Here is a 13,611-nt window from a genome sequence, read left to right as displayed (position 1 = left end):
CTTTTAGAAATCTATTAAACTAATTTAGGATTCAGTGGCCAAAGATATACAAACATGAAAGTTTTGACACCTATTAAACATTAAAAGGTCATTAGACCAAATAGACACAAATATGAAAACTAGGAAACAAAATACAAAAACGCTGCAGGCGAAGCGTGGTTAGCCTGCGCCGGGGGAACGTAGCATAGGTAGGAAAGGTAGCCCGGATAGTGGAAGAGCCAGAAGAGGCCGGGTCATTTGATGGAAATAGAAGTTTTTTCCATCCATACAATCCAAAGAAAAACAAAAGCTTTTTAACTTTAATTTCTAGGAACTCAAAATATTCTCTCAACTCTGTTTCCCATGGGAAAATAATTCCTTGAAACATTATCCATGCTTGAAAAGGTTGTCCTTCAAGTGAGTTTAGGACCTTTTATAATGGCCAATTCCAACAAAGGAAGCTACATAAAGGGCAACACGGAATTAACCTTTCTCGTCATCCAACCACCAAACAGCCTGCCTATGCCTTCAAACGAGAAAAAAGAAAACGGTGTCGTATTGTTCTTGTTAGTAGCCCATGCGTGTGTTCTCTTCGAGCTTTGCGCCAATGGGAAGGAATGAATTCTTATTCCTTTACCAGACCAAGGATTCAGACAAGACGGACAGTCAAAAGTTTGGACTATGAACCATCAAAAAGCTGTTAAAATCAAAAGCAACACTAACTATATATTTAGAATCTTCAGAATCCACCTAAATCAACCATCAATCGATGTGGGACCCCCAATCTACTCCCCTTCGGGGCTCAGCCTCCTCGTTGGCACATCGACCAGTGTCTGACTCTGATACCATTTATAACTGTCTAAGCCCACCGCTAGCAAATATTGTCATCTTTGGGCTTTCTCTTTCGAGCTTTCCCTCAAAGTTTTTAAAATGCGTCTGCTAGGGGAGGTTTACACACCCTTATAAACAATGCTTTGTTCCGCGTCAATAGGATTGGAAATCCTATGGGTAAATATAAATAAGGTGGCTAAAAGATTTCAAAGTCATCCTCCATTCAATGAAAGAGATGACAATTTAATTTGTTAGGGCAACGATTCATCCTAATATGATGTTGTCCTTAGGATCTTGTATATTTCTAACTGATGTGGAACTATGTTCACATCCCAACAAGATCTAATCAAAGACCAGCAATATAATCCTAAAGTAAATGCACCCATGAACCACCCGGTTTGTTTTGCAAGAACATAAACTTATGGCTTAAAAGGAGCTGACTGCAAGGATTGAGAAAAGTTCAAACCCCAATGCTTCTAATACCAAACTCCATAAAAGCCAGATGGTTTCTGCTATAAGGTTAAGATTGTACTAAATCCTTCCACTCACACCAGAACCAAGTAGAAAAATAGCTCATCTCGTATACAATACTAGCAGAATAAAGAACATGATTCAATTGAAATCTATTCAAGTAGCATATATACAGATAAGTTACCTACTCAAACGATGCGTCGTCTCGAGATTGTTGTTTATGTGATTTCCATCTCATCATGCTCCCTTTTCTATGAAAAAACTTGCCCTTCTTGTTATGTCTCACTTGCTGCGTTGATTCTTCGATGCTACGTAACTCGGGTTGCTTCACGAGCATTTTGATCTTTGGATGTAAGATAAATCCATGTGATGTCATTTGGTCATATAATTCTCTGGCCTGTTTTAACAGACCATATGTTGCTAAGCCTTGTATCAAGACTTCGTAATGTTCGGAATTAGGCAATATCTCGTACCGCTTCATTTCTTCCCACGCTTTCAACGCATAATCCGGTTGTTCTAGTTCAAATGACTTGTTAAACATTATAACAAAGGTAGCCTCTGTAGGACCTAAACCATTCTGTCTCATCTGCTTAAGAAGTTCAAAGCTCATTTCAGAATCTGCTCCTTGAATAAGAGAATGGTAGGTTTCGATCGTCGGGCTGATATTGTTGTCGGTCATCTTGGTCAGTACATCTTTTGCTTCATCCAGCTTTCCGACCTCACACAGAGGACGTATAAGCGAGTTGTATGTCGTGCAGTCGGGCTGTAAGCCTACTTCTTTTATTTTCTCAAGGATTTTGAGAGCTTCACTGAAACAATTCTCCCGGGTCAACACATAAGCTAAAGAATTATAGACTTCAAGGCTTGGAATCCAATCCCTTTTCTTCATCTCATCATAGAGTCTAAGCGAGTCGAAAAGGTTCCCGGTCCTCGAAAAACAGGAGATCATGAGGGTGTAAGAAGTTGAATCTGGCAAAATACAACATTTAGACATTTCTCTCCAAATTCTCTTTGCTTCAAACACATCAACAGATACATTGCACCAGCCATTGAGAATAATGTTGAAGCTTTCTGTTTCCAAAGGAAAAAGCTTCTTGTTTACAAGCATAAACTCTTCAGCCTCTTCGATGTTCCCATATTTACAGAGAGAATTGAGGAGGGCATGAAAAGCCTCTTGATCCGGAGTCAATCTGAACTTCTCCATCATGTGGAATGTCTTAATGGCCTTACTTGCCTCATTTGCGTGTGCATACCTTAATCCAGAACAACCTTGTTAACAGTATGCAATTTTCAAAAATAACTATGGATGTTAATCTCCCTTCAAGCCATTAAGAAACAAATTAACAGAATGCATCAAAAAAAGCCTTTTCTGTCACAGAAATATGTTGGCCATCCTTCAATCTAATAGAACACACAAATTAAAAATGAAATGCTACTCCAGTTTCAACCAAAAGCGTCTTGCTCATGGAAAACCCCACACGCACACACATAAACAAAGACTCATTTACATATAGGCTTGTTGAAGCAGGCTATTTTCGTCACAAACTTGATTTGTGAGATCCTCGGGGTGAATTGTTAGATCCCACATCAGTTGATGAGAAGAACGAAACATTCTTTATAAAGGTGTGAAAACCTCTCCCTAGCATATACGTTTTAAAAACCTTGAGGGAGAGCCCGAAAGGAAAATCACAAAGAGGACAATATTTGCTAACGGTGGGCTTAGACTGTTACAAATGGTATCAGAGCTAGACACCGGATGGTGTGCGAGCGAGGACGTTAAGCCCAAAGGGGTGGACACTGGGCAGTGTACCAGCGAGAACACTGGGCCCTAAAGAGGGGTGAATTGTGAGATCGCCCTAAAGAGGGTAGATTGTGAGATCCCACATCGGTTGGAGAGGGAAATGAAACACTCCTAAGGGTGTGAAAACCTCTCCCGAGCAAATGAGTTTTAAAAACCTTGAGTGACGCACGGAAGCAAAGCACAAAGAAGACAATTTCGGTTAAGACTAGGTTTGAACTCATGCATGGTTTCCACGTTACTTAGACTACGTCTTAAGTTATCGAGTAAAATCAAAATGCAAAAACGTTTTCGCTAGTCATTACAAATGGCATGACAGAATGCAAAAAGAAATGTCAGAGTAAATGGAGATATGCGAAAATAAATTTTACCTATCAATCATGACATGCATCGCTTGCCTCGAATTCAACAAGGATCCATGAAATTCTCTAATCAAACACCAAGCAGTACTGAATTTCTTGTGATTGCCCAACACCCATATCATCAAATTACAAATTTCTTCGTCAATAGATCCCCATTTCTCACCCCATTTGAAGGCTAGAAATGACGATTTCCAATCATCCCTCAACACCCAAATTGCGGAGTACACCAAATTCGGATCTGCCTGGACATCAAACTCGCCCAACGCAGCAATAGCCTCCACTTCCGAGGGCAAACGGGCGGCCCGTTTAAGCAATTCGACGAATTGGGCACTTCGCGCATCGTTTTGGCGATGGTTTTGGAATCTTAGTGTGTCAAAGTGAAATGGGTGGGCAACTTTTTGAGAACAGAATGGAAGTGCTGAGAATTGACGAGCGGACTGAGAAGGCAGGAGAAGTGTTTGATGAAATGCCTGAGAGGGCGAATGGGGAATTTGGAAATTGATGAGCTGAAGGAGTTGACGGAATGGCAATGGAGTGTTTCTGGAGAGCCCTCTTGCAATAGAAGAAAGACACGCCATGAATTCATGTACGCGACTGTGAGATACAGAAGGCTCGGCTGGGCGGTGGAATTTGGGCTACAATTTGAACTACGAGACTTTTTTATATGGGAGAAAGTGAAGGTACCAGGCGCCACGGAACCGCCAAGTTACTGTATGTGACAGACTCGTTTATAATAGTGAACAAATATTGAACCACGAGGCCATTTATTTATTTTCTTTTTAAAAAAATTAGATCTCTTTTATTTGTTTTTACTTTTAAGAATTTTTTTAAAATTCACGCTTGAAAATTACAATAATAATAATAATAATAATACTCGACTAATCTTTTTCAGTTTAGATTGGGTTGGATTATTGAAAAATTGAATATTTGGATCGATTTACGGGTTGACTTTTTTTTATTGAGTCAACCCAACTAACTTCTAATCGAGTTAGATCTTTTTCAATTTGGATTAGGTTGAATTATTGAAAAATCGAATATTTTGATCGATTTACGGGTTGACGTTTCTTTATCGAGTCAACCCTGTTGGATGATGAAAATCCCACATCTGCTAATTTAGGGAATGATCATAGGTTTATTAGGTTTATAAGTGAGGAATACTAACTCCATTGATCTGAGCCCTTTTGGGGAACCCTAAAGCGAGTCGTGTTCTTCTAACAAACCCAACTAACCTAAAAAATATAAGAATTTTAGTCTTATATTTTAGTTATTAATTGTAACAATAAGATTATTTTTAAATAATTCAATAACTCAACCCGTAAATAGGAGGTTAGGTTCGATTGGGTTATAAACTTTATTCGAATGCCTCCTTATTAATCCTATCAACTGAAATTTTTTTGGATACGAAATTTTATTTTATAAATAATAAACGTGATTTAAAAAAAAAATAAAGACATACCTATTAAATACGAATTAAAAAAAAATAATACTTAAATATTTTATAATTAGGCATACACATGGAATGTAGAAAGAGTCAATTTAGTCCAAAGACGGGACATCAAAAACACCGTAACCAAACGCCCCCAAAGGGTTCACCGAGCATTGAGTAAAACTGGAAGAACACACCATTTTGAGAGACAATCGGCGGACAAAATGAGCGGCGATGCCAAGAGCGGCGGTTCGATCGGCGGAGGAGGTGGTTTCAGATCGCGAATGGAGCACTATTTATACAGCGGTGAGAAGAAGCACGTCGCCGCTGGCATTGTCGTCATTGGCATCATCTTCGGCATCCCTTGGGCCCTTATGAATCGAGGTTTTTGTTCTTTCCTTTACCAAATTTTGTTTCTGTTACTCTTATCTCTGATGATCCTTTGTTGCTTCTGAGAGGAATTGATGTGGAAAAGCAAATTTGAACTCGTCGAGTCGTTTTTTTTTTTTTTTTGCCCGAGATTTGAAGAACGGAGACGTTTAAGTATTGACGTGTGCTGTGCACTAAGAAGATTTCGATTCTTGAATGGATTTCTGTTGCAAAATTACTTCTTAGTTTTGCTTGAAAACCGAACAGGGAATTCAGCAATCTTTGGATTGCAATGGTGGGCATCGGGGTGTTCACTTTTTGGTTGTGTAATTTAGGGTTTCAGAATCTGGGCAGCTTCGATTACGATATGTTTAGAAATTGTACGTTTTTCTGTTGGGGTGATTCTGTAATTTGGAATGAGGAATGGTAGCTTATCGGGGCAATATTGTAGAGGATTTGACGATAATGATTTTTTGAACTGCAGAAATGGTCCAAGAGAAATCAAAAGTGATGCCTTGGGGCTGTATGGGAAGTGCTCTAGAGTAACATATCGATGAAAATGTCTTTATAAAGTTTTGTTTGTCAGATTACTTTTAGATTGTTTTCATGGTCGATTTGGTTGTAGCTAAACTGAAGTTATTCTTCCTTATAAGATCATAGGCGAGTAAGTAGTGTCGATTAAACTGCTGGTGTATATACTTGATCTAAGAGGTCAGATATTCGAATCTTCCACCCCACAAGTTGTTGAACTTACAAAAAAAACTTACTGAGACTTTTGCCCCCACTCTAATTTCCCCAGTAGAAGTCAAATAGGATCGAAAGTTGGACTATTCCCTTACCTAAAGGCAAGCAAGCTTCAGCTGCTTTACTTTGTGAAATCAGGTCAGGTCAAGGAATAGGGTGAAAGGTTTAGGAGCAAACAAACCTATGCTAATTGCTAACATGACGATGGCTCTTGGGAAAGGGTAGAGTATGCCTACAAATCAATCTTTACACACATGATAGTAAAGCTAGCTTATCGACGATTCTACAATAGGTGGCCACTACGTAAATAGATAAAAGCCCCCGAACACACTGATACATAAATCTATTTGAGGCTTTACTTAAAATCGACATGGCTCATCATCACCACTTAATTGTTTGCAGGGTCAAAGCATCAGTCTCATCAAGATTACATGGAAAGAGCTGATAAAGCAAGAAGTCAGAGACTCTCTTCAGGTTCATCATCAGCTAAATGATTTTTTTTGTTTTTTTTTTGGGTTTCTTCTGATAGAGAGGATGTTCTTTGGGGCACTTGGTTGGCTTAAAGTTTTTGTAGTATCTCCTATATCTTGCATTTTTAACTCCATCTGCTGACACTAAATGAAGATAAGTTAAAACTCAACAAGGAACACTTGTGGTTTTGAAATAAAGAACGAACTTTTGTTCTCTTTACTTGTCTCTTTATATCCTACTTTTAGTGTTGAAATGGTTCTTATATTGAGAGTCAATGGTGACGAAATTCAGAGAATTACTCACTTATGCATCAAATACTTCTTTCCAGCATCTCAATATTTGTAATTCAGAATCAAGATTTGCACTTGTTCCTCTTCTAGGCCATTTTTTCCATGCATTTTCACAGATTTATTAGTACTTTTTTCTTTTTAGTTGCTTAAAGCTGCAGACTTTCATCCTTGGTTTCTCACATACCTGTACCATTATATTGATCTAAAATTGATATTAATTCCAAACCTCGGTCATTACTTCCTTTTTTTATAAGGATTCTTATCACTGTTGGTGTTCCTGTGGTCTTAAATTGGTCATCCTTATATCTCTACCTAGGCAGGGATGGTAAGTCTTTCTCGTCCCCGTTCCTATTTCATTTTCCATTCTCATGAAATTCCTCAATTATTTTTTTGGGATCCGAGCTAAAATTCTCCACAAGTACCATGTTGGTTGTTTCCCATTTTTAAAATTTTTTTCAAAGAATTTATTAATGAATAATTTTCATTTTCTAATATAATTTCTATTAAAAATGAAAAATATCTTATAAGAAATATATAATATAACGTTCAACATCATTTTTTTAATTCAAATTTCAATAGTATAATATAGTATTCAATACCTTGAAAAATATTTATTTATTGAAAGTATATATATACATATATAAATGAAGCAGGGCGGGATCGAAGATGGGTTTCTATTCAGTTAATGGAAAATAATCTCTTCTCGCTCCCTCTCTCGAGATCTCCATCTTTACATAAAATGCAATGTATTGGATTCCCAGCCTGTGCCAAATCATATAAGCACCCTAACATTGAAGTCCTGGCCCAGACTTATGCGATTGTTGATTCCATGTATGTTCTGATCTTGGGTGTTCCAAGAATTTTTCTTTTTTTTTTTTTAAAAAAAAAAGAGAGAATAAAGTTTCATGAACAAATAAACAAAGGGTTCAAATTCTATTGGAATCATAGGTTGGGAAAAGTCAGATAAAACCTAATGGAGCCATAGGTTTAATTCTGTTGCTATCTTCTTAATGTTTACCTCTGATTTTGTTGCATGCGATTATCCTTCTGGGAACATTAAATAACAAATAACATTGGAACGACCTAATTTTGCTAATTTTGCTGAACAACCTCATATGATAAGAGATTGCAATCATTGAATCTGTATCTATTTGATTCATAAATTTTTCAAAAATGACTAAAAAGATCAAGTGGAAGAAAAATGCAAGTCATATAAAGCTATCCTCGGGAAGAAAATTCGCAGTACTGTGGCAAAAGAGATAAGGCATTCACAAAGAGAAATTTACTTTACAAAATAAGATCGCTCTTTAACAAGTTATCGACCAATGAGAAAATTTAACTTACTGAATGGTGAGCTTCGTCAATTTTTAAAATTGTATGTCATCTATTCAGCTTTAGAAGGGCCTTCGTTCGGATCAGACGGCGGTTGATTGGACGTTGAAGGCAGCTCCGCAGCAGAAGTAGAAGCGGCATTTGGGTTGTGGATGGGCTTCTTAAATTGAACCAAGATCATAGTCATGTTGTCACATCCTTCACCACCAACTGAGGGTGCCAAGCATCTGTCAAATACTCTCTCACAAATGACTGAGAGTTTACTTTCCTGCATTGGACACAAATTGAAATCAGCATAAGCCAACTCGACCTCCTTCATTTCTCAATATATGCTTACATGAACGACCTCGACTAATGTATCTGACAAGTGTCTTAACACGGACTTACCGTTTTAAGTTGATCTCCAATGTAATCAACCAGTTGTTGGCTGGACATACAATCCCTATGCAGAGAAAGAGATGGTCATTTACCATATTATAGGTTTTATGTCAGTCAATAAAATCTATTACTAATTCCATTATACTCGATGAAAATGCTATCAATTTAGAAAGCCTCAGAACTACAATGCTGGTTTTTCTTGCTTATAAATGGTACACGTAGAAGTGGGAAAATTTTTAATCCAAAACATAAATATTACAGAAGATTGCGACTACTATATATAATTTAAATGCCTCAATGATTCGGATTTTAGAGATTATTTTTCCCCTTAAAGCACAAAATCTGAAACTTACCAGATGCCATCGCATGCAATAACAAGAAATTCGTCATCCTCGCAAAGCTCAACCTAATAACGAGAAAAACAAATGAGATCGTGAGAACATGAGAGGGATTAAACGGAAAATGATGATACCGTTCCAGAATCATTATAATCAAACTTCAACAAAGTTTTAATGATGGACAACTAGTTCGCTTAGAAGGTGTCAATTAAACTTTAAAAATAAAGAAACTTTTATTTGAGCCCCCCTTGAACTGGAAAACTTGCTGCATCAAAAGAAATTAAAAAAAAATATATACATATAAGCATATAACACCCTGGCTGAAATATTGAAACCACGAATACGTACAGTTGTTACATCTGGATTGGCAGTTACAATCTGCTTTTCTGCAGGCATAGTTTCATTCTGCTTAAACTCCATGTCACCTGTAAAAACAGGTTTCCAAATCAATAGTAGTCACGGAAGGAAATTCTCAATTAAGACTTAGAAAGTATGTATCTACAGCCCGTGCCCTCCCCAATTTATATTCTAAATTTAAAACTAAGAATTAGAGAGGATGTACCTATAGCCCGTGCCAAGTTGAGACTTCCATTGACACGACCAACTCGGATGAAACCACCGGCTTTCAAAATTCTGTCCTTCTCTGCCTCAAGATCAGGCTTGTGATCTTTAGATAGGTTATATGCCTGTGAAGAAGAAGAAGAAGTTAGGTGGAGCACTAGACACACATGAAAATATCTCGATTATTCAAATTAATCTCCCCAACTTTCAGTGCTTTTCATGACATTTAAAATAATCATATTTGTCAGAGTTGTTACATCCGTATCTATTTATGCTTTTTCACAATCAGAGAGAGATTAACAGTATTTCAAGTGAGAAGTGTTGGAAGAAATCTGGTTAGGAAACAGTACTACAGAAATTGTCAGTTCATCATCACTCCAATTAACGCATCCAGTTGCCTGCGTGTCTCTATTATCCTCTCTCCTTATACAGCGCAATTTGACCAAAACTGACATAGAGGTTTAACCGAATATTGATCTAATAAATCCACCACTCATATGAATTAAAATGAGATATGTTGGGGCAAAAGAAATGAGAATAAAAATAATTGAAAAATATATTATACGACCAATTGCCTGCCTATCTCTATTATCCTCTCTCTTCTTATACAACGCAATTTGACCAAACTGACATAGAAGTTTAACCGGATATGGATCTAACAAATCCACCATTCATATAAATTAAAAAGAGACAGTTTGGGCAAGAGAAATGAGAATAAAAATAATTGAAAAATATATTATGCAACCAACCATGAGCATCGGCTAGAGATTATATCATTACACATCTAATAAGTTATCATCTTCACTTCTAATCACATCTCAAAACATCTAATTGATTATAAATTCATAATTCTAATCACTTCTCAACACATCCAATTGGTTATTCACACCTCTGATCATGAAGATATATGCTGCTGTTAAGATCATGTAAAGTAATTGAGAAATATCTTTTTGATGCAAATACCTGGCCCTTTCTGGAAATGACACAGCGAGAATCCCCAGCATTGGCCACCACAAGTTGGTTATTTCGTATGATTGCAACACAAGCTGTGCTTCCAGCATTTGGTCCATGAAAGTCAGAGTGAGGTCCCTAGTTAGCAACATCACCTCCTCACTTTAATTGAATCCATGCCCAAACATAAATGTACAATTGTTTCATAACAAAACTTAACCCAAAACTAACACAGGTTACTACAAACCAATGCAAAGAAATACAGTTAGTGAACTGCAAATGGCATCGAACCGGACACAGAAGAAAGAGGGGAACTACCTCTTCTACAAACGCATGTCCACCTCAAAACAGAAAAGGAAAGTAAATCCACCATAGCAACTGGGAATTGTGCATAAAAATACCTCCTCCGGAGGCCAATCATCCACTTGATTGTTAGCTTCCGCACTCTTGGGCGACCATATAAATCCTTCTATCATACCAGAAATCTTGTCCATTTTGTCTCCTAAAATAGCTAATTCTCTCCATCCTCTTTGTCCACACATCATCTCATCCATTCTGCACCAATTGAGAGTGACAAAATAAGAAGGTTGACCTTGGAGTCTTGACACAAACAGCATTTCAACCATCAAAGGTGGAAGAGATGAAGCAAGGACCACATCATATCCTGATTTAGAGACTACACCCCCTTCATTTTTAGTTAATTAATCTTTGTAAACAAATTATAAAAAATGCCTAGTGCATCAAATGAATTCACAACTATACAACTTTAGACAGTTCATCAGTAGAAAACCCAAATAATCATGAAGCACTATTTATTTCATCACCATCAACAAAATAAGAAACTTCCCAACTGCTTAATCCAGGACAATGAGATAACCACTAAGGATAACATGTAGACTAAAATAAAGCCAGTGGATTAATAACCTAAGAAAGGCCTTCTGTACTGAAGTTCCTAAATCACCAGCCATGTATGATTCATGTTTGAGCACCTGTTGATGGAGATACTTGGCACAGAACTTTGAAACTGCTTTACCTGCATTTCAATAGACTTTGATGAGGGAAATTTTTTTTTAAAAAAATCACAGAAATGCAAGTACATTTCAATCAGGTAACAAATAATTACTGGTAAAATAGGAAAGAGAGAGAGAGAGAGAGAGAGAGAGAGAGAGAGAGATGCTGCTCAAAAAACAGATGCTAACCTCCATGGCCATCGTAAACACCAAAGAAAGATGTTGATGTGTCAAAATCTAGACAGGCTGCATGCTGAAACTTAGGTAGGGTGAGACTGGATCCATATGCAACACAACATAATAGATCTCAAATATTACTCCTTTTAGAACGTGAAGAATGCATATCAATTTCAGAGACTTCAAAAGATAGTTCCACTTAACAACAATCTCAGTTTGAGATGAACCATCCATCTCTACGGGTCACAGGGATACAAGTGAGTTTGAGTAGGTTGTAGGTTTACAAAAAACAAAAATGCAGTCACTGTCCAGCAATGCATAAGACAGAAGCCTTTCAAAAGATTGGACATTATGAAAAGTATAATACTTATAGGCGAGCAACCAATGTCACGCAGCGTTAAATATAAAACTAAAGTTACAAATTTTCATTGTCCTGTAGATATTCTGATGCAAACTCTCAGTTCCGGGACACTAAAAGGTGTGCTTAAACAACACAGGTGACAGCACATATGGTACCACTACCAAAAGATAATCTGAAAAGCGATCTTCAATTTAATATTGGGGGTACCTCCTTAAATAGAAGTATTCAACATGCATACATTGCAACTTCCTCGAGATAATATAGTCCAAAGTTGGTTTGTCCTATGTATTATTAATTTACATGGGTCACATAAAGCAACAGAGAGCATGATGAATAACTGAGTACAGCAACATGACAACTTTACCATCAAAGGGAGCAGAAACAATAGACAGAAAACTCACAGCATCTTCCATGGTTGCACGCCACCCTTGCATAGAGGATACCCCATACCGAAGACTTTCATTCTCACCATCGTCTGAGGCCTTTTCTGTTTTGGGGGAGCTGAGATATATCCCCATTTTCCAAGCTGGAATTAGATAAAATCTATGAATCACCAAAAGGTCACCCTCACAGAAAAATCATTTGAAAGCAGACCTTTACACCATTTCAAGGGGGGAGGGGAAAAAAGTGACGCTGCAGCAATTTTGCCCTTCGACCCCCCTTCATTATGTTAACGTTCCAGTAACTCTCATTCCAAAAGATATGTAGTGTGCATTGGTTGGGATAAAATAATCAGTAAATACATTAATCTTTCGCATGTACGGATGTTGATTCGTGAAATCATCAAAGCTATTCAACTTAATAACGCATAACAGTATATATTACTATCCGTGAAGTGGTTCTTGAAAGTAATCAGCAAAGATAGTTGTTAATCCACCAAGAAACAAACTACGCACCCGAAATCAACAAAGGAACAGTCTAACTGTCAAAGATTAATAATAGCAATATAAAACCCCTCCCTCCCGAGTTAAACACATCGAAATGTTCATTTCTCATAACCATCCTCCCTCCATCTTCCAAACTATCTTCTTAGGTTCCGAGCAAGCACAAGATTCAAATAAAATCAAATACAACAAATATCCATACTCAACTGAAACTCGCAACGCAGGCTTGCCTTGGTAACTCCCATTCGAAATTAATCAAAATCAAACTAACAACAACTGAAGAATTCTTGGCAAGCAAACGGATCATTTAAACCACAATAAATTCCAAATAAACAAAGATCGGCGGAATCGAAAAGAAATATCTCCATACACAAATTCAAACTGATATAGCAAACAAAACAAGACAATACAAACACAAACAAACGAAAGAAAACAAAAATTGAAGGTACAACTCACCCGCCAATCGCTTCGAACACTGGTTTCAGCGGAGGGATAGGAAGAGAGATCTATCTTTTAGTGTGCTTTTTACTTTTTGTTCAAAAATTTTAGATCCTTCGGTTGGTTTTTATTATTTATGGTATGATGATAAAAAATAAATTCAATCAAGAGATGCTAAAAGTTTACGATCATTTTCGACTTGAAAAGAAGCAGGTGAGGCACGTGTCCGACACGTGCACTCATTTGAAGTTACATATTATGGGCTGGACGGCCCAGATACCTTCAAAGTTCGGCCCATGTAAGGCCCATAAATGGTCACGTTTACACGTGCGGCCTTTCTGGATCACGGGCTCTTATCGATTCGGAGGAAGCTACTCCATTTTGCAGTAGAATTTACTAAAATTGTTAAATATAACATTTTATTTTAAATATTACAATAT

General features: G+C 37.2%; 3 protein-coding genes across 5 annotated transcripts; 1 reads left to right on the top strand and 2 right to left on the bottom strand.

Annotated features, from left to right (window-relative positions):
- Positions 1-1,259: 1,259 nt before the first annotated feature.
- LOC111488798 (pentatricopeptide repeat-containing protein At1g80880, mitochondrial) lies at positions 1,260-4,019 on the bottom strand. Its single transcript, XM_023136710.1, has 2 exons — positions 3,451-4,019; positions 1,260-2,534 (listed from the first exon to the last, which is right to left on the bottom strand). The coding sequence occupies exons 1-2, from the start codon at positions 4,017-4,019 to the stop codon at positions 1,466-1,468; spliced, it is 1,638 nt and encodes a 545-aa protein (XP_022992478.1). The 3' UTR covers positions 1,260-1,465.
- A 969-nt stretch (positions 4,020-4,988) lies between these two features.
- Positions 4,989-6,670, top strand: LOC111488802. The gene is made up of 2 exons (XM_023136715.1): positions 4,989-5,251; positions 6,383-6,670. The coding sequence occupies exons 1-2, from the start codon at positions 5,092-5,094 to the stop codon at positions 6,472-6,474; spliced, it is 252 nt and encodes an 83-aa protein (XP_022992483.1). The 5' UTR covers positions 4,989-5,091; the 3' UTR covers positions 6,475-6,670.
- Positions 6,671-7,932: 1,262 nt separating this feature from the next.
- On the bottom strand, positions 7,933-13,298 carry LOC111488236 (probable protein phosphatase 2C 60). Of its 3 annotated transcripts, none has more exons than XM_023135930.1 (11): positions 13,190-13,298; positions 12,251-12,375; positions 11,501-11,564; positions 11,226-11,334; positions 10,703-10,856; positions 10,314-10,439; positions 9,352-9,475; positions 9,138-9,214; positions 8,805-8,857; positions 8,461-8,515; positions 7,933-8,341 (listed from the first exon to the last, which is right to left on the bottom strand). In XM_023135930.1, the coding sequence occupies exons 2-11, from the start codon at positions 12,365-12,367 to the stop codon at positions 8,126-8,128; spliced, it is 1,095 nt and encodes a 364-aa protein (XP_022991698.1). In that variant the 5' UTR covers positions 12,368-12,375; positions 13,190-13,298; the 3' UTR covers positions 7,933-8,125. The 3 variants fall into 3 exon arrangements, with proteins under 3 accessions (XP_022991698.1, XP_022991697.1, XP_022991699.1); XM_023135929.1 differs by lacking the exon at positions 13,190-13,298 and adding an exon at positions 12,941-13,134; XM_023135931.1 differs by lacking the exon at positions 13,190-13,298 and having other exon boundaries at positions 11,501-11,586; positions 12,251-12,347.
- Between the last annotated feature and the right edge of the window lie 313 nt (positions 13,299-13,611).

Source organism: Cucurbita maxima, unplaced genomic scaffold, assembly GCF_002738345.1.
Source record: "Cucurbita maxima cultivar Rimu unplaced genomic scaffold, Cmax_1.0 Cma_Scf00013, whole genome shotgun sequence".
In the NCBI taxonomy this organism is placed as follows: Eukaryota; Viridiplantae; Streptophyta; class Magnoliopsida; order Cucurbitales; family Cucurbitaceae; genus Cucurbita; species Cucurbita maxima.
The sequence above is the reverse complement of the archived record's forward strand: the minus strand, read 5'-3'. Positions and strand labels throughout refer to the sequence as shown.